The 19230-nt window shown below is 43.7% G+C and overlaps 1 protein-coding gene across 1 annotated transcript; it reads left to right on the forward strand.

Moving 5' to 3' along the window:
* The first annotated feature begins 1411 nt into the window (after positions 1-1411).
* stk40 (serine/threonine kinase 40) lies at positions 1412-18026 on the forward strand. The gene is made up of 11 exons (XM_063879433.1): positions 1412-1624; positions 4900-5026; positions 5496-5581; positions 6186-6329; positions 7325-7549; positions 8679-8731; positions 12085-12200; positions 13518-13662; positions 13891-14010; positions 14143-14227; positions 14409-18026. The coding sequence occupies exons 2-11, from the start codon at positions 4909-4911 to the stop codon at positions 14625-14627; spliced, it is 1311 nt and encodes a 436-aa protein (XP_063735503.1). The 5' UTR covers positions 1412-1624; positions 4900-4908; the 3' UTR covers positions 14628-18026.
* Positions 18027-19230: the final 1204 nt, after the last annotated feature.

The raw sequence follows: 19230 nt of genomic DNA on the forward strand, positions 1-19230 counted from the left end.
CTACGTGCCCTGAGGACACAGCCTACCTGCAAAACAAACAGAAACCAGAGCTCATGCCAGTCATCCTGCAACACTGTCAACCTCTCTACAAACAATGTTTTATCTTAAAGATTTGCAAGATTGCTTTTATTAGCCTACGATCATTCTAATTTCGGGGCATATTCAAACACAGGGATTATATTTAACTGTTGATTTTTGCAGAGAGATTTTTAATTACAAATAATAAAAAGTGCTACAACAAAAGAGATACTCCCATTAGGCATAAGTAAAGGATTTGTTTTTAACTCAAACATATTTCATCTTAGTTTCCCTGTGCCAAAAGAGCCACTAAAACATGTTTTTCTCAGACTTTGCATTTTGAGTCATGATTCAGTTTCCTCTTTAAAGACTGTGGGCAGGACACTGTAAAGCCACAAGCTGACAAGTGTTTCATGTGGCCGGGGGAATATGCGTTGCTGAGTCAATGCATGAAGATGAATGCAACACAGAAAGGCTTCTGCCATTTAGGTTGCGTTCTCTGTCTGTCTCACCTGCCCACTGGTTTGAAACTGGTAGCTGTGGGTGGAATTTAGGTTCAATCGGAGAATCTAATTCAGGACCATGTGGGCTTTAACAAATGTCACTGTCATATGCTTGCTGAGTAATCGAGCAAGAAATTTACTTTTTAGTCAGCTGAGTTGACAGGTGTGTGTTAGCAATGTGACCCTGCGAAATTGCAAGTATTTAAAAAAGGTCTCAAAATATTTAAAACCTAATGCTTTTATCATATGAAGTACAGATAAGACTCCCAGTTTCACTGAGTCATATGGTTAACATGAATGAAGTTCAATATGTCTGTCATTAATAAGCAGCTGCAATGTAGATCATTTTATGAATCAAGCTTGTAAGGGTCAAGATATTACATTCATCTGGTTCTAGACAAATATAGTCATCTGACGGCTTCCCCTTTAATATGATTTTATTTTGTGTGTATTTAGGTGGAACTGCAGATGGTATGCACTTTCATGTAGTATTGCTCATTTATGTTATTTATGTGTTGGGAAAATGTGTGTTTTGAGAGCTCTTTGTGTTTGTCTTTGAATGTTAATGAAATACGCTTTGTTCTGTCTTTCAAATGTTTTACCACTACAATGGTGTTTAATGGTTAAACATTATTTTTCATGACACAATAAAAACCTTTCGTATTATCAACACTGACATTTACCAATGGTCTTGTTTAAATAGCACAACAAACTTTTCTTGGTTTATTTAACTTTTCCCGTAAAAACAACGATGATGTCATGTGTTTCATTTAACAACTTTACTTACGCAAAGAATTTCATCATCATTTACTATGAAAAACAGGCAGGTGTTCGCATTGGTCGATAGCAGCTGTCAATCAAATAAGTGTGTGCGTCATTTCCGTTGTCAGGTGGCGCTGTCGCTGTGGAAAGATGCGATCAGCGAAGAGCGGAGGCTTTTCCTTAATTGCTCATTTCGGTAACACAGGCTAAAACAACCCCGAAACCAACCCTCCGTGGTCGCTGCTGTTTAAGCTAGAAGCTCCGCGCATCCACCACAGCGTGTACCCAAGAAATATCGATGTTGTAAGCAGACAACGCAGAGTTTACCCGGCGGTTTCGAGGTAAGCGAGGGGGGAGACTACATTGCTATTTAGCTTTCTGGCAAAGCTAGCCAGCTGTAATGTTACCTACTTTGTTTAAATGGCCTCCCGGCTGCTCTGTAGCCTCCGGCTTGCTTTTAAGCTAACGTCACTCCTCAGTAATCATGCTAAAACATATATAGTACGTAAGAAACCATGCTAAAGTAGCCGTAATCTAGCTAACGGCTGCTCTGTGTAGTTTGCACCGAAAACCCAACTCCTTGTTTTGCTCCTTTGTGTGGCCGGTGTGCCTGGAGCTCTGGTCTTTATCCGAGCATTTCAGTCGGCTTTGTTGACTTACTAAGTTTTAGTGTGCACTCACTCTTGTTTTTAATGTCCCCTTACGCAAATATGCAGCATACACACATTTATAGGTTTGTTTTTATTGAAATTACCACCATACTCGGACGTTTTTCTTACTTAGGTTAACGCTCGCGCGGTGTAAAGCGGTTTAGCGTTGGTGTCCTTTTAAACGTCTCTGGGTGGTCAAATTGTAATTGTTGTGGGCAAAACACATTAGCACCTGGCTATCCCAAGTTATCAACTGTATGTCTAGTGGTTCTGCACAAGTTGTGAGGCATAACGTCAGCGTTTTACTCTACGTCTCGTCTCGTTTTCACTACTAGCTGCCAGAACTGAATGGTGACCAGACCTTGTGGTCGCAAAAATAGCACCAATTGATGTGTAACAGTCTCTGTGCATTTGTAATTATAATCGTCTAGTAATGTTAAATTATACCTTGTATACAGACACTTGTTAGGCGATCACGTTATTGAAAAAAATGTAGTCAACACAACTGCCCTTAGAGGTAGGCTTGATAGCGGTAGATGTGTGTAAACTGACATGAGAGATTGACATTTAATTCAGGCAGCAGGTTTAAAGCCTGCATGACCTTCCAGTTGCTCTATCTCTTTGTCCTGGTTTTTGATCTATCTGTGGATACGTTGATTTGGCTCACACTTTTTCTCTGGCTTTATGATCGATGCACTTTTATGTTTACTCCATGCTCATGTGGCCCTATGCTTTCTTTGTCCATCCTGACACTACTTTTAATTTATGTTGCAATCAAGCTGTTTTTGCAGAGCCAGACAAGTAGCATGGAGTCTGGGTGGGTGGATCTTGAGACACCTACGTGGTTGTTTTGTTCAGATACTATTTAAGGAGCCCACATTTCTCGTGGGCACCGGCAGCGTGTCTCTCCTCCTTTTGTGTGATATGATTCAGAGGCTGTATCTGTTCTTGTCCTCCCTCTGGTACAGTCAGAGGCAGAGGCAGTCTTGCTTGCCAGATCACTGGCTGTGCAGAGAGGCACAGCAGTGTCAGAAAAGGATAGCTGTGTGCTGTCATTGCGCTGATGTCATTTAGGTCATTGTGCATTAGTTGGTTGCATTGACCTTTTGCTTTTTAGATGTGTCAGGGGTTGGCTCCACATTGCAGCTAGCAGTTAGAAGGCAAATAAATGGCAATGGATCAGTTTGCTGTGTATTATGTAGCTGTATAAAAAAGAAATGGTACAATCACCGATCATTTCGTTAGAAATGCCTGTTAGTTTTGCTCTTCCTAACAATCTAAAATACTGTATATTAATCTTGCATCACTAGAAGCGATCTGACGTTGTCCATTCTGCCAAGCACTTTGGTCATCAGATGAAAAAAGTGAATCATTTTCTTCCCAGGCGTCCTAAATTGCAGTAGCTGATTATTCCCTGATTTGCCTTTCATGCTCTAGAGAGTAAGATGCTTTTACTATTGGCAGCGTGACTTGGTGTCACTCTGGCTTGTGCCATAAAGGCTGTCAGAAAACCTCAGCTCATCAGACTCAGTGGGTGATGACTAGTGGAGATGGAGACAGATGGGCGAGAGACATGATGATGACACTGTCTGCTGTCTGGGATCACAAAAAGCCTCATGGAAGTGAGAATTCATACCAGCCCATACTGACTGCCAACTGTCCAGCCTCCTCTCTGCCCAAAAACGCCAACTGGCGAGTGGTGCACGATTTTTCGGCTTGAGACAGGAACATGGCTAATTCATTAAAAATATTCAAATTCTGCAGTTTCCTCCTCCTGCACAACTGGTTGCACATTCTGACGTTTTTTAAACCTTATAAGCTCTCCACTTAAAGTGTTGTTAGCGTTTTATGAGGTAGTTTATAAAGTTATTAGTCTGAATAAGCTCTCCTGGGAAGTTGGCTTAAATATGCACACGGCTGCTATCAGTGACAGTTTTACACACGTGTCACTTTGTGTTGCCTTTCATGTTGATATAACCTTTATGAAGTCATTTTATCAGTTTGGGGCATATTTCTCTCACTCTCCGTGTCATTACCTGGGCGTTCAAGAAATTCCGTCCAATGGAAATTCAGGACGACAGCATGGTGACTCATTCTTCTCGATTCAAGGCACTACTTCCCTCTTACGGGAAACAGATGGAGTTTCATCACATAGGAACTCGTTATTAGTAAACAAAGCATACCTCTTGCTCTCTAAATTCAGAGCGGTTGATCTGCTGTGGTGGCGGTTAAAGTAGTTATTTAATGATGATGTGTCACTGGCTCTCCTGTCACGTGAATCTAGTTCCTTATCATAGTCTAAGGGCTTGGCATTTTTTTTGTTTAGGCCTTGTTCGAACACGCATGTCCTGTCAGAGGACGGTCTACGCAGATAAGCCGGCTCTACAGATGTACAGATATACAGATCAAATAGGCAGATTAAGAGCGGAAAGATTTTTTAAAACCCATGTCCACTGCAGTTGTAGAAGCTGGAGATGTCTTTGTCGTTCAGTGCTGAGACTCTGATAAAAAGTGCTTTTGTTTAAAGAATTTTGTGCTGCTGCAATGCGTTTACATGACAGCATTTGCCATTTGAATGCAGATGGTGGCTCATTCGCATTGCCTGTTGGGGAGATTGAATCTGAGGTGTCACCCTTGACGCCAGCAGCCATCATTCTGAATGGAGCCGTAATGGCCCCGCATTCACACTGAGGTGTTGGTAAATGTGTGGGAGGGTTATTTAAAATAGGCTGGGAGGAGCTGCCCTGAGGTTTACCTCCTTTCTCTTCTCCTCACGATCAGTGCAGTCCCGCCTGGAGAATTACTGCTGCAGCTCTGGGTACAGGCTTTATTTTGAAACAGAAAACACTGCTGCTGTGTTTTGTTATACGTTCATAGTTTTGGTCCTTGCAGTCATGTGTTCAGTTACTCTTTAACTTGACTATCTTTTACCCTCTGAACTAATCAGATTTTTCTTCCTCCTGTAGAGCTCCAGTATGTCCAAGCGGCGCTCTTCGGAGAGGGGGGCTGGAGAGTCATCAGGCAGGGCCAGCAAGCTGCAATGTCCTGGGATATCCGGAAATAACGCTAAGAGAGCCGGGCCCTTCATCCTTGGTGAGGAAGCTGCTAGTGTTTGCACAAGCCCCAAAAGCATGGAGTCTAAAATATATTTTTGTGCACTTTTGTCGCCATGTGCAACCTGTGTGTGCATGACATCTGGAAAGGTATTTTAGTCTGTGTGTGAGGGTGGTAGGGTGTCTGTGTGTATGCACGCCTGAGACAAGAATGTAAAGAATTTTGCCGATCCCCCTGAATTCAGCCAGAAAGTTCTAAGTCTGTGTTGGAGCAAGGTCATTTCCTGCTGTTGGATTAAATGTCTCTCCCATACTCTCAAACTTGTATGTCTTCTACTACACAACTCCCTCACTATTTGCAGTGCAGAGTGCCAAAGACAACATAACACTTTGGGTGTTAATGGGTACGAGCACATGTAGCCTTTAATGAGTTGCAGGGGAGAGCACACACTCCAGCATGCAGCCTGCCTTTTGGTCATGCAGCTGTTCCTTTTCTTATCCTTTTGCAGGGCCTCGCCTGGGCAACTCACCAGTGCCCAGCATAGTGCAGTGTCTGGCCCGAAAGGACGGCACAGACGACTTCTATCAGCTCAAAGTAAGTCTGTCAGGCTTGACCGTGTTCTTCATTCCTTTCTTTCTTACTTATGCAATGGGTTTAGACTGTTCATTAAAACCTTTAAACATATAATTCCCAGCTGAAATCTGACCCTTTGGCCTTCCTTGCTCATTTTATGGCCTCCTGTTTGAGTCTGGTGCAAATACAAAACCTTAGGCAGGCAATCTGTTTATTGGGGCTATCTAATGTCTGTTACACTCGAGAAGGAGCTGTAAGGAATGGAGGAAGGTAGTGCCCCACCTGGAATGTCTACTTTTAACCCCCACGACCATGCAGTGAGTCAGAGTGTGACCCTCCCCTATTACCCATGACTACAGCGCCTCAGTGTCTGCTGCACAGCTTGTTAGCTTCACATTAGTATATGAGCTTTTTAAAAATTATTTTTAAAGCTGCTTAACTCCTATAAAACCTCCAATGCACACTTTGTATTTTCTAGTGGAACTTGCTGTCATCACTCATTTTGAATGTGTCCAGTCAGGACCGTAGATTAGTTAAAGCTCCTGTTCCGCTGTCTGATCCTGTATGAGCTCCTGTCTTGTGACCTCTAATGTTTACTCTCTTCTCGTGTGTGTGGTTTCGGCAGATCCTTACGCTGGAGGAGCGAGCAGACTCTGCAGGGGAGACTCAGGAGGAGAGGCAGGGGAAAATGCTGCTGCACACAGAGTACTCCCTCCTTTCCCTGCTGCACAACCAGGATGGGGTCGTCCACCACCACGGCCTCTTCCAGGTAAACTAACACCTGCATACATTTAGCAATACAACTACATTTACATGGTATATCATCAGTCATTATAATTAGTGTATGGTGCATTTTCTAGCACTGTGTTGGCGAGTATCCTGTTAGATTGAACATGATAAACACACCAACATTACCATGGAGAACTTTCAATTAGTCACTAGGTGGTGTCGCTGTCGATCACGTAAAGGCATGCTCTTATCTGCCCAATAATAGTCATTAGTCCATCCAGCTGCTTGCTTTTTCCTTATCAGGGTTGTTTCAAGGGAGAGGTATGCACCATTTAAAAGCCATATTTATCTGCAGTCATCTCTATTTACAGCCCCATCCATTCACAATGAACCCACCCCCTTCACCTGTCTTCCCGTCTGACTCCTCCTCTAACTTTGTTATTATTCCATCTGCCCTCTCTAGATCTCTCTCTGTTTTTATTCTCTCTATCACATCCTGTCTGTCCCACTGTGTTCTCAGAATAGCAGCACTGAGCCGTGCCCTCTGATTCATTTAGACCAGCAGTATTGATTGGATTATTATAGAGCATCTCCACCATTAGAGGACCAGTTATTAGTGTACGCTTTCAGAGGAGCTGACTGCATCTAAAAAAAAGAATACTGACAACCTGATACAGAAGTCGATAAGAAGCGGTGACTCCGCTAAGACGACTGGAGTCGGGAGAAGAGGAATGACCTTTTGTTATTCGTCCTCCGCCACCCGGTGTGGAGGGGTGGATTTGTCTTATTCATCAGCTACGTGCAGGCTGGAGATTGATGGCCTCTACTCCTCATGAATCTGTGCCTTTTTCTAAGCTGAATGAAGGTGCAGGCATCCATTCAGTCTGATGCCTCCTTGTATGTCTCAACCTTTATTGATTGGACACTGTTGGGAAGTGCTTCTGAAACGCATCGACAACAACTCTGTCTGACCTACAAAGTGAGCCTTTTTCTGGAGTTTGTGGCTCACACTTTCCCTTTGTTGTTGTTCCCCAGGATCGTGCCTATGAAATAGTGGAGGACATGGAGGCCAACAAAGTGCGAAAGATGAAGAAGCGGATCTGCCTGGTGCTCGACTGCCTGTGTGCTCACGACTTCAGTGACAAGACGGCAGACCTAATAAACCTCCAGCATTACGTAATAAAGGAGAAGCGGCTGAGCGAGCGTGAGGCCATCGTCATCTTCTACGATGTGGTGCGTGTGGTGGAAGCCCTTCATAAGGTGAGTCTAGGATGGAATTTGATAGGGCTGCACGATTATGGCCAAAATGATAATCACGATTATTTGAATCAATATTGAGATCACGATTAATTATCACGATTATTTGTTACATTTTAACCAAAACCTTTTGTATTGACACATAGGCTCATTATTACTGCTTTCACATCCAGGTGCTACATTCCTGCTAATGTACACATTTGTGCATCAAAATAAAATAGGTCTATATCTCGTCCACACTACTGCGTTTTCGTTTTAATCCGGAGTTTTAAAACGAAAACGTGACCATTCACGCATACTGGGCATGCGCGTGCCGGTTGCAGTTGCAGCATTATAAAATGCAGAATTTACCTGCACAACAACTGCTACCACAGACAACAAGGTAAACAGCGCTTTTACTTCGTTATCCATGTTTACCACTGGTAGTCAAGGCTGATCCGACCCCATACCCAGCTGATCTGACCCGATACCCAGCGGATTTGAATTTTTCCGGGTAAGGAAGGTTCACATGGTAGGAGCGTGACAAATCAGAGAAGGATACTCGTGATCGATAAGACCCAATCAGAAAGCGCTCATGGGTGCCTACGTTAGCGTTTCCAAAAGTCTGCGTTTCTGCCTGTCCACACTAATCAGCAGCCCCGGGGCCAGCAGCGTTTCCAAAAGCCTCTGTTTTAAAACGAAAACCCAGTATTGTGTATTGTATTGTATACGAGGCTTGTTTTCTCCATCACTCGCTAGAAGCGCTAGATTGGCTTTGGAAAAAAACGTTGATACTGAGCGTTCTATGAACCGAATGACACATTTAAAATATCGCTCGATCACGCGATTTTGATCGTGGGAAGCCGTGATCGTGATTAAAATTCGATTAATTGTGCAGCCCTAGAATTTGATTCACTTCTCCAAGAACTGTACTTAAAACCTAAAATAAATTCCATTTGCATCAATGAAGAGTTCTTGGATCTTTTTGTAAACTACAAAAGAAATCACTTTGTTATTGTTAGCTAGTTGCACATCATTCCTGATTACTCATCTCCCATGCCTGTGTGTCACTGTAGAACAAACCAATTGTTTTGATACCAATGATTCACTGAGCATGACCTGACCAAACCTTTTCTGTCTTTCCTGCATGCAGAAAAACATTGTGCATAGAGACCTCAAGCTGGGCAACATGGTGCTGAACAAACGGTAAGCTTTAAACTCATCCTCTCATTCGCTGAGGCCAAAGACCCCTCCCACTATACCGGGTCATTCATTTTATTCTGCTATTAAATCATTTTATCTCAGCTCACATGTATGAGGGGCCACAGCCGGCCCCAGCAGCTTGTATCCAGTGTGCATTTGACTTTAAACCCAAGCAGGGGTCACATTCTCAGACTGCGAGTGAGATCAGTTATAGTAACCCGAAACCCTGTTCTCATGTGAGTCTGGGCCGGTGTCTCTGTGTTGAGTAAAAAGCTGATGATTCATTACCCAGAGTTGGATTTTTGGAAGCAGCCGGTGAACTGGACCTTGGTGCAAAATGGAGCGTAGAAACCGCTACTGCTTTTGTTTTCGGTGGCAGAGCGAACACGCAGGACCCCCGTTAGTGCACCTCAGGTCAGAGTGCTGCACTTCAGATAGACCCTGCTGAATGTATAACCACTCATCTGGAAAACCCTCTCAAAACACCAAACTTACAGAGAGAGGTGTGTGTTCAAGGGGTGGAACACACTCTCACGGTGTGACTGCTGCTATTTTAGCCTTTTCTTGCCTCTTTATTATATAATTTGTTTTTCCCAATTCTACATGATTTTGATTTAGCTATGAAGCGATGGAGGTCTACATGCACATTATTGGAGACTCTGATGTTATTATGAAGGGACATGACTAACACTGAAACACACTCTTTTCCTAAGCTTGCTGCGCACACACCTTCGCAATCAAATATTGATAATGCTTGCATCACACACACGTGAGCGTAATGATCTCGTACATTATCTGCAAGTGTGAGCACATGCATTGAGATGTCACATTCTCAGCTCATCTCTTTACCACACACACACATCTCAGACATCAGAGCCCATTGCCCCCCCTCCCCCCACCAGCAGCAGGAGTAGTAGTGATGGTGGTGATGAAACAGGAGAGTGTTTTGGCCAGAGGAGGGTGGCGGGGAGAGGGAGCAGGCGAGCGGAACGCTCCTTCCCAGCTGGAGACAAAGGAGAGGCCTGCCAAAGGCCCCATAGCTCCAAGCTGACTCACACTGCAATGCACATCACTCTCTCTCACACACACACACACACACACACACACACACACACACACACACACACACACACACACACACACACACACACACACACACACACACACACCCACCCACCCTTTGCACTGCTTTTTTATATTTTTCTTTTACTCCCCAATCCCTTTCCTGCTTTGACTTTTATTTCTGTTTTATGCTCTTGGTCACAATTTTGTTTCTCTTCATCCCCCCCCTTCTCTTCTCCTTATAAATTATACTCTCCTTGCGTGCACGTTTCCTCTGTCACTCCACCCAGGATGTGTTTGCAGTACGGGAAGGATAAGGTCAATTTCAGATGCTGACCGATCCCAAAATCCCCTCTCCAGCGCCGGCATCAACAGCCTCAGCAGTTTACACCAGAGCGATGTGATTTCCTCTCGCAGGGCTGGCTGTTATGAAAGCAGGATGTCATAAATCAATCTGCTAGCTTGTTGTATGTCAGAGCTGTGTTGATTTTTAAATGTAACGAGACACATTACAGCAAGGTGTGTCTCACCGGTTTGATTTGTTTTATTTGTATATGTTCCAGAAAGCTGCTGTTAGCTGCATTACAATATCGGCTGTATTGTCTCGGGGATGGATCTCCCTGAATCACAAGTGATGTGGTTTGTTGTTGTTCTTTCTGGCTCAAAGAATTCTCTTGAAAATGTTAATCCTACATTGCTGAAATAGGAAATTATATTTGAGAAGCAGTAGCCACACTTGAATAAAGCCAGCCTTAGAAACTAGAATAAAGTGTAACCCTGGAACTGATGGTTCTGAGGAACTGTGGAAGTTGCCCTGTGTTTAACCTTCCTTCTCGTCAGCTGGTGAATTTTCAGCACAAAAATGTTGTGGGAAGGGAGGCAACATCATGGGGGCTGTTTAGGTTTCTGGTTTCCTGACTTTACCGGGGTCACATGACCAGGAAGCGGAGCTGGTGTGGTCTCTCTTCAGTCCTCGGGGACCCTTGCCTCACGAGGCAAACATGCAATTTAATTTACCCAATCTCCGGTGCAAGAATAGAAGCCTGGGTCGTGATGCACACAGACAAAAGAACAGGCTCCTCGATAAAGGAAGCTTTTATGTCGAGGGTCCTTGAAGCACTGCACACTGTTCTGGCCAATCTTTGTGCAGATCACAAGGCCACGATACGCTTATATAGACTTGGATCACGAAAAGGAGTTGAAGGACTGGATCACATAAGTAGCTGGAAATTCTGTGAACCGAATGTTCTCAGGGAGATTCAAGCCTTTGGTTTAAAATTGAGTGTCTGACAGAAATTGGCTCCAGACGCTGTAATGGGAGCAGTGAGTGTATGTGATGGAGCAGGGTGTGAAAGTGAGAGAGAATAGGGGAAGCTGTTGACCTCACTCTTTTTAGAAAGCGGATGTGGGTGAGCAGTGTGTTATTGAGAGGACCCGGACTCTAGACCTTGGCCACTTTTCTGAGTGATAATGTGCTTTTTGAGTGCCTGTTCACCATGGGACTGATTGTGTGGGTGCACTTGAAGTTTGTGTACATATTTTAAATCTCCGTGAGCTTTATATACTCGTTTGGCAACCCATCACCATGCAGGCTTAGTCATCCAGACAATTATCTCAAGCCACAAAGTTGACTCATATGTTTGTCAAAGTGCAGCTTTTGATTTTTCTCTTCCTCTGCTGAAAGGGCACACTGATACAGAAGAGTCCATAGTCCCTCTGCTTTAAAACTGACATGTTTTGCTTAAGAAGCAAACTAAATGTACCCCAATGACTGATTAATTAAATGTATTTTGCCATGTAGCTAACTATCAATCAAATATCATTGGTAACCTCAATGTGTCTTCACATACACTCCACTACAGTGAACAACATGCATGGATCTGCTAAATCAGAGCCATTTTTGGAGGAAATTAAGAGAAAACTGCATAGAAAAAACAACTTAACTGCAACTATAACACAAAGATGGGAGGCTTTCTTCCCTGGGTGTGCGTATTCTGTTTTGCATCTGGGAGCCATGAGATACTGACGTATTTTTAAGGCCCAGTGAACCGTGAGATTATTAAAACAACAAGGCATGCTAGCAAGTTCTCCCCGTCTCCGTCAGCCTGTGTGCACATAATGCTTTGAGCTATGAGTGTGCAGCGTTTCACATTCCAATCTTCCATTGGTCATGATGAGTAAGACTGTTTTTGCTTTGGTTTGATCAAATTAAAGAAGAGAATACTCGTGAGTTTCAGAGCTGGGATATTTTGAAACTGAAGCATAACATAACATGCTTGTTTGTGTTCTTGCAGGACTCACAGAATCACCATTACCAACTTCTGCCTAGGAAAGCACCTGGTGAGCGAGGACGACCTGCTGAAAGACCAGAGAGGAAGTCCGGCCTACATCAGCCCCGATGTATTAAGTGGTAAGATTTTAAAAAAGAGTTTCTACGTGCATTTTGGTTTCATAGGACAATATATTTATAGTAGACGCTTCGTAGGCAGTCAGAAGTTTAGAAAAGCTCATTTTGATCATGGGTGGTCCGAATCAGCTAGTTTTCCTCACCAAAAGCCCACAGTCTCACTTGTTTTTGCAGCAACTTGTATGTGCACAGGTGTGAAAACCTTCCTCAATATCTTCCATTTGCCACCTTCCACTTTAGGATTTGAAATAGAGCTGTGAAGTGTATTGAAGTGAAGAAAATGGTCATATGTATTTAGTCATACATAATGCAAGACCTGGTTCTGCTTCGATGAGTGGTCCTTGTTGGTTGTTATGTAAGCAGTCAGTCTTGTGTTGGATTTTCCGGTTCTTGGGTAACAAGAAAGGGGGTATGTTGCAATCTTTGACAGCCAAAAGTGAGGAATCGTTTCTTTTTTTCTTTATATGTTTATCTGGTCATGGTGATTTTGCGTTTCTCATCATCTCCAGAGGAAGCTACTCTTTGTGTGAAACCTTTGTCTGAAAAAAAAAAAAAAAAGCAGAAATCAATTTTTATTGTTCTGCTTCACAATGCTCATTTGTCTGAGCGCAACACACACGCCAATCATGCTGATGCTTGTGCACGCACTTCAAATGCCACCCGTTTAATCATTGATTTCCAGAACATCGTCCTGGACAGTGTACAAGATCGAGGAGAATGATTTCCAACAGAAATCGTTTAGCTCCAACCACGGAAAAAGTTTCGATGGAACCCGGGCGTGTATATCAGCATAACGTGACAGGCACACGATTAAACAGAGCTTCAGTGACTCATGCACTGATGACTCACTGGAGGGAAACTACTCCCATCTACCCCCTGCCCCTCCCCTCTGTGTGTGTGTGTGTGTGTGTGTGTGTGTGTGTGTGTGTAACATAATTGCCAGTTGCTGTTGCTACCGCCTGGCTGTAACAACACTGCCTATGGTCCTGCAGTTTATCCATAGCTGATTTATTGGCTCTGGTAGATTTTTTTTAAAGCAAACACTTCTCAGCTCTTACTTTAAAAGTCTAGGAAATATGATTTAGAGTCATAGCCTGTTTGCTCATCGAGTTAATCATTAGACCTGCTGACTTACAGGACTTGAACTTGTCTAAGGGTCAATCACCCCCCCCCCCTGTCCCATGGGGCAAAAACTGTCAACACACAAACGTTGATTTCAACAACTATGGCTTAATTGATTTCTCTTAAGGCAGCAGTGATCTTTGCCGTCTGCTTATTCAAAGAACACATTTGTTGATCTCCTCTGCTTCCCGTCTGCAGGTCGGCCATACCGAGGCAAACCCAGTGACATGTGGGCCCTCGGCGTGGTTCTGTTCACCATGCTGTATGGCCAGTTCCCCTTTTATGACAGCATACCTCAAGAGCTCTTCCGCAAGATCAAGGCTGCTGAATACTCCATCCCAGAGTGAGTAGGAGAGAGGAGATGCAACGCAATGGGAAAACCCACAGCATTTTAAAAACTGGATCATTTTATATTTGTTTTAATAAAATAGTTATTTAAGCACATCATATTTCTGCAGTATTTTCCACATTTTCATATTCAGCATGGATTTAAGTGACTGTCTTCCAATAGTTTCTTACATTTTATCATATTAAAATCTCTCCCCTCATGTTTTCCTCCTCTTCCTCTCAGGGACGGTCGCGTGTCGGAGAACACCGTGTGCCTGATCCGAAAGCTGCTGGTGTTGGACCCTCAGCAGAGGCTGACTGCAGGAGAGGTGCTGGAGTCTCTCAGTGGCATCATCGCCTCGTGGTAATTGCTCCACCTGCTGGACGTTTGAAACATTACATCATTAGTGTTGCTCTTCATGTCATGACTTATTGTTTAACAGCTGAGAAATATGTGTATATAATTGTGTCTTAAATGTCTACTCTTGGCTCACAGGCAGTCTGTTTCATCGATGAGTGGCCCTCTGCAGGTGGTGCCTGATATTGACGATCAGGGCAATCACCCAGAACATCTGCAAGAGGTAAATGATCGGATCTAAATATATTACCCTGTTGGAGATACCCAGAGTATCTAAACTCTACCGAAGTCAGAGCAATGGTTACGTTTTTATTTCCCTCCATGTTTACATCACTCCTTTGATACAGAACATGTTATTCTCAGCTCAGTGTTGCAGCACATTGAACAACATTTTCTTCCCTCAGGCCAAGGCGATAGAAGAGTCTTCACAGTACGAGTTTGAGAACTACATGCGCCAGCAGCTGCTGTTGGCTGAGGAGAAGAACACTATCCACGAGGCCAAGAGCATTCTCACCAAGCGCCAGTTTGGCAGCATCCCTCCTGTGAGACGCCTGGGCCATGACGCCCAGCCCGTCAGCCCGCTAGATGCCGCCATACTGGCTCAACGTTTCCTCCGGAAGTAGTTCCCCTACCACCCAAGTCCGCCTCTCTGTGCTCCCTGGGGAGATCAGAGAGGCTGAGGAGGATGAGCCCCTAAAACTGAACTAGCATACAGGAGGCCCATCCTGAAACAGGGTACAGATGGCCCCATTTGGGCTTACAGTAAGCTAGGTGGAGCAGGTTTGAGGAGGGCTACAGAACAAACTAGCGTATTTAAAACTCCACTCCTCGTGTCTGGATCTTCCAGGGAAACATGGAAAGCTCCGGAGGAAGAACTGAGCCAAAGGATCCTTGCCGTCAGGTCCCCCACAGTCAGATCTCACTGTGTAAACAGCCCTGATGGTACAGTCCCACATGGGGCTGAAAAGGCTCTGAGCTGAAGAGACTATTAACCCCATATTCCTCCTCCCTTTGAGATCTCCCCACTTCCCCCAACAACTCTGGGTCCCCAAAGCAATACAGGACCTGATGTAGCAACCCCCCTCTCTTCCTTGTGGTTAATGGTATTGCCTCAAGTCAGATCTCCTGATCACAGATGTCACTTCTCTATACCTCCATTCCACACTGGTCCTCTCACGCCTCCCTCTTCCTGTCCTCTTTCCTGTACCGAAAATGATCCGGACTGGGTCCCGTCTGTAACTCTGACTTCAAATCAATCTACCTCTCTGTCTCTCTTCTCTGTTGGTAAACCATGCTCACTGTTCTGAGACAAGGGATTGTAACAATGGAGTCTTGATGCCACCAGTGACACGAAGCATTAATGTTTTCTGTCTGAGTGATAATGCTTAGAAACTTTAAGTGGTTTCAAAAGAATCTGAATAAGCTTTTTATCATATTTACCTTAATAAGTAGCATTTCTCCCCTTCCTTTGGATTGAAGATACTGAATATCAAAGTATGTGTACATGCACGCTTTGATATTTGCAGAATGCATTGTCTCCGGCTTTTGCTCACCCCTGTGGAAAACTATTTTTAGCATCTAGGCAGCTAGTGTGAGGTACCTGGAAGTCACAATGCCAAGAACTGAATGGGAAACTGTTGGATCCTCCCTGCCAAGGCATATTGATGGTAACGCTTCCTCAGTGCCATTATGGTGGAGATCAGGCACTGTCACGTTTCTATTGCCAAAAATCATGTCTTAAAAACTACTCTTAGCCAAGGATACCGGTACCCACAGCCTCATTCAGAATCAAATGGCTTCCAGGTATTCCAACTTCCCTGTTTCTCTTTACCAAGACAGATCACGGGACAAGTGTTGTTCAGAATGAATGTGAACCGCCATCCTCTGCTTTAGTGTGTGTGTGTGTGTGTGTGTGTGTGTGTGTGTGTGTGTGTGTGTGTGTGTGTGTGTGTGTGTGTGTGTGTGTGTGTGTGTGTGTGTGTGTGTGTGTGTGTGTGTGTGTGTGTGTGTGTGTGTGTGTGTGTGTGTGTGTGTGTGTGTGTGTGTGTGTGTGTGTGTGTGTGTGTGTGTGTGTGTGTGTGTGTGTGTGTGTGTGTGTGTGAACCAGGCGACATCAGAGTCTGCGTGGCTCTCGAGCTGTTCACCTCTGACAGCCACAGACCCTTTTTTAAGCTATCCTCCAATCGTTGTGTTCTGTTATCTGGCCTGCCTCGCTGGCAGACACTGTGAAAACCAGAGCAGGCTTCGCTGGGACGGGGCTTGACTGAATGTTTTAAGCGATAGCCTTGAATGCTTTCTTAAGATTGGGATATTCTTGGGGCACTCTCTCCAGCTCAACACGCCTGTATTATCTCACCATGTAGGCTCTCTGACCAGATGGACTAGCTGGTGGCCGGTCACCGATACTGTAATACTTCATAGATAAATTAAAAGATTTTAGGTTTGGTTCCTTGGCTACTTGCATTCTTAGTTTTTTCAATCAGAGTTTCTTAAAACCATGGCAAAGCGACTAACCAGTGACTGTTAGGCATCCGTACACTGCAACTTGCCTTCGCGTAATGGTACCTGCTTCAGACTTCTTCCTATTTAAAACGGATTGCATGAACATAGGCTCTGGATTACTTTTCAAATGTCTTCACTTACTCTTTTTTTTCTTTGTAATTTCATGTTGATTTATTTATTCACTTGTGTTGACCCCTTCCCCCAAACCACTGGGGCTTGTATCACAGACTAGGCACAACTAATGCCAGTGAAACAGGCCCTAAAACCCTCTCAGCTTTAAAAAAAAAAAATAAGTGCGTTAACTCCAACAGTGGTTCTCATTTTCGATCCTCCACGGCCACTTACATGGAAGAGTAGCATCTGTTTTATGTTTTTTCTTTTTGGATTCCGAAATAACTTCTTGCCATTTAAACCACAACGTCTGTGGTCAACTTAAGCTACACTAATGACGAGACTGACTCTGCATAGTTATATTTTTTACGGAAAAACTAAATGATACTCGCACATTATCCTGATTTACGGGAGGGTTTTTTGTAGTGTTGGTTTTTCTTTCTTTCTTTCTACCATTTACACAGAACTCCCCACACAAAGCTGCACTCTTTGGTCAGTATGTAAATATGTACCATCATGACTGCGCCAGTCGTATTGTATGTAGTTTCACCCAGTGAGATAACCAACTCGGTTTCAACACATGCCGATTGGCGTGCATTATAGGCCACGTTGGCCTTCGACCACCACATCCAGAGGCTCAAATTCTATGTAAAGAGAGCTGTCGGCTTTCTCCCACCTCAATGTGAATTCCATGGGTATACAGCAGTATTGTAGTAGTCTAGGTTGTTCATCAGGAAAGGGTATTTCATGAACACCGTAGCCATTGCTGAATGCTGACATTAAGTGAACTGTGTCATCTTCCATGACGGCCAACTACAGATTAGTAACTACAAGTTAAACAGACCCTTGATGTAAATGTAATTTTGTCCCCCTTATTAATAAAAGGAAAAAAAAAAGTGTCACCTTCTAGCTAGCGGGTTGTACCACATTCAATGTTTGTTTTACAGAGTTGTATTGCTAGACGGCGATGTGGACTGAAAAGCATGGACCTAGTGTGAGGTTCAACTCTGTGTAAAACATGTGACTGTTGCATGATTATAAACTCGCAAGGTGTTCGAGAATTTGAAGATAATTTACCTCTTTTGTGTCCTACGGGAAACTACAAAGCAAAATAGTAGTACATTTTTGTTTTAACGATGATTTTCCCCCTGCTTCTAAAGTCCTAAGTCTTCAGTATACAACCAGTATGTTGCTGACTGTTTCAACTGGAGTAGGATTGAAATGTGGTGTAGTTTAAACCCAATGGGATAATGTGTTGTAAGCTGCTTGGTCGGACATGGGCATCTAGATACAGGAAAATCTGCGTAATTGTACAGATGATAAACAGCGTTTGTATAAAAAACATATTTTTGTACTTCATCAGATCTCTACATGCATGTCAGCAATAAACTTTGATATGGAAACATTAACCTTTGTCATGTTTTTGTATCCTGACACTTTCTTTTACTGCCAGCAGGTGGAGCACTTCTGTTGAAAATGAAACCAAAGCCATCAGTAGAACTAGTGTAATAAATGCGTGGATGGTGCGATCCACAACTTCATGTTCAGTTGCACAATTCCAGCCATCTGTATGTGGTTTAAATTTTACGTCTTCTGAGGTTGAGTCTTGTGTGAGATTTAGACATAAAAAAAGATTCATCGAGTGTCTGGCGTCCATACCACCCAAGTCTTTCTGTGAGCCAGGTTTTGGACTGACACCGAGGTAGAGGTGCCCAAACAGGAAACTTCCTGCTGACTGACAGCACTGCGGGTCTGTGGGCTGCTCTGAGAATTCCCCCGACTCACCTCAGGTCTGTGAATGCACACACTCCATTTTGAGCGGGGCATTAGAAATAATTTCATGCCTGCCAAAAACTACACACAGATGCACATGGAGAGCTCATCACATGCAGAGCTGATGGACATATTGGATTAAATCTGTTATCCAAATGTTAAAAAATGGTCACTATGCAACTTTTTTTGGGTTGCTTTTTAAACCCCACTGATGCACATCTACATGTACACCGTGACTCCACAAGAGACGGAGAAGTGGTTCCTACCAGGGGTATTCCATCTTTAAACAAACAAATGAGGAGATTAGACCTTCGACCCTCTTGTTATAGATCAGTTACAATCTATACGTAGTTACCAAAGGCCAAAATGCTGTGCTGACTCTGAAAAAAAGAATAACTGAGTTCTGAGTTAGGCCTATAGTTCCCACCCTTTTGACATCCTCCTCACAGTGGAGCTTGTCTCGAGTGGATCTCTCTGGATCATTACACCCCTCTCCCAACATGTCAAGCTGGGCGGAAAAGTCTCAATGGTCAAAGATGCTTTGTCCCCGTAAATCAGAACCAGCTGGCCTTGAGGAGGTCCATCCTTGATTCATGTGTTTCAAACAAACGATTGTTCATTAAAGGCTACGTCAGACATCTGCGATGCTTTTGCCTAATTGCCTCAGAGAGCATTACGTATTGAGTTTCCTAGAAAAAGAGTATACCATACCCAGTTGGATAGGGATGACAAAGGCTAAACAGGGATCCACTTTCCAGATGTGTTGGCGTTTAATTATTGTCATAGCTTTGTGTGCATACTTTACTGGTAGCAGTGTATTTAACTATTAAAAATGTATTA

Source organism: Eleginops maclovinus, chromosome 3 (genome assembly GCF_036324505.1).
Source record: "Eleginops maclovinus isolate JMC-PN-2008 ecotype Puerto Natales chromosome 3, JC_Emac_rtc_rv5, whole genome shotgun sequence".
NCBI classification, from domain to species: domain Eukaryota; kingdom Metazoa; phylum Chordata; class Actinopteri; order Perciformes; family Eleginopidae; genus Eleginops; species Eleginops maclovinus.

Excerpts from the sequence above, each read along its gene's own strand:
- stk40 (XM_063879433.1), top strand. The coding sequence starts at position 4,909 with ATGTCCAAGCGGCGCTCTTCGGAGAGGGGGGCTGGAGAGTCATCAGGC. Across the intron at positions 5,027-5,495 it reads AGCCGGGCCCTTCATCCTTG|GGCCTCGCCTGGGCAACTCA; the intron begins GTGAGGAAGCTG and ends ATCCTTTTGCAG. Across the intron at positions 5,582-6,185 it reads ACGACTTCTATCAGCTCAAA|ATCCTTACGCTGGAGGAGCG; the intron begins GTAAGTCTGTCA and ends TGGTTTCGGCAG.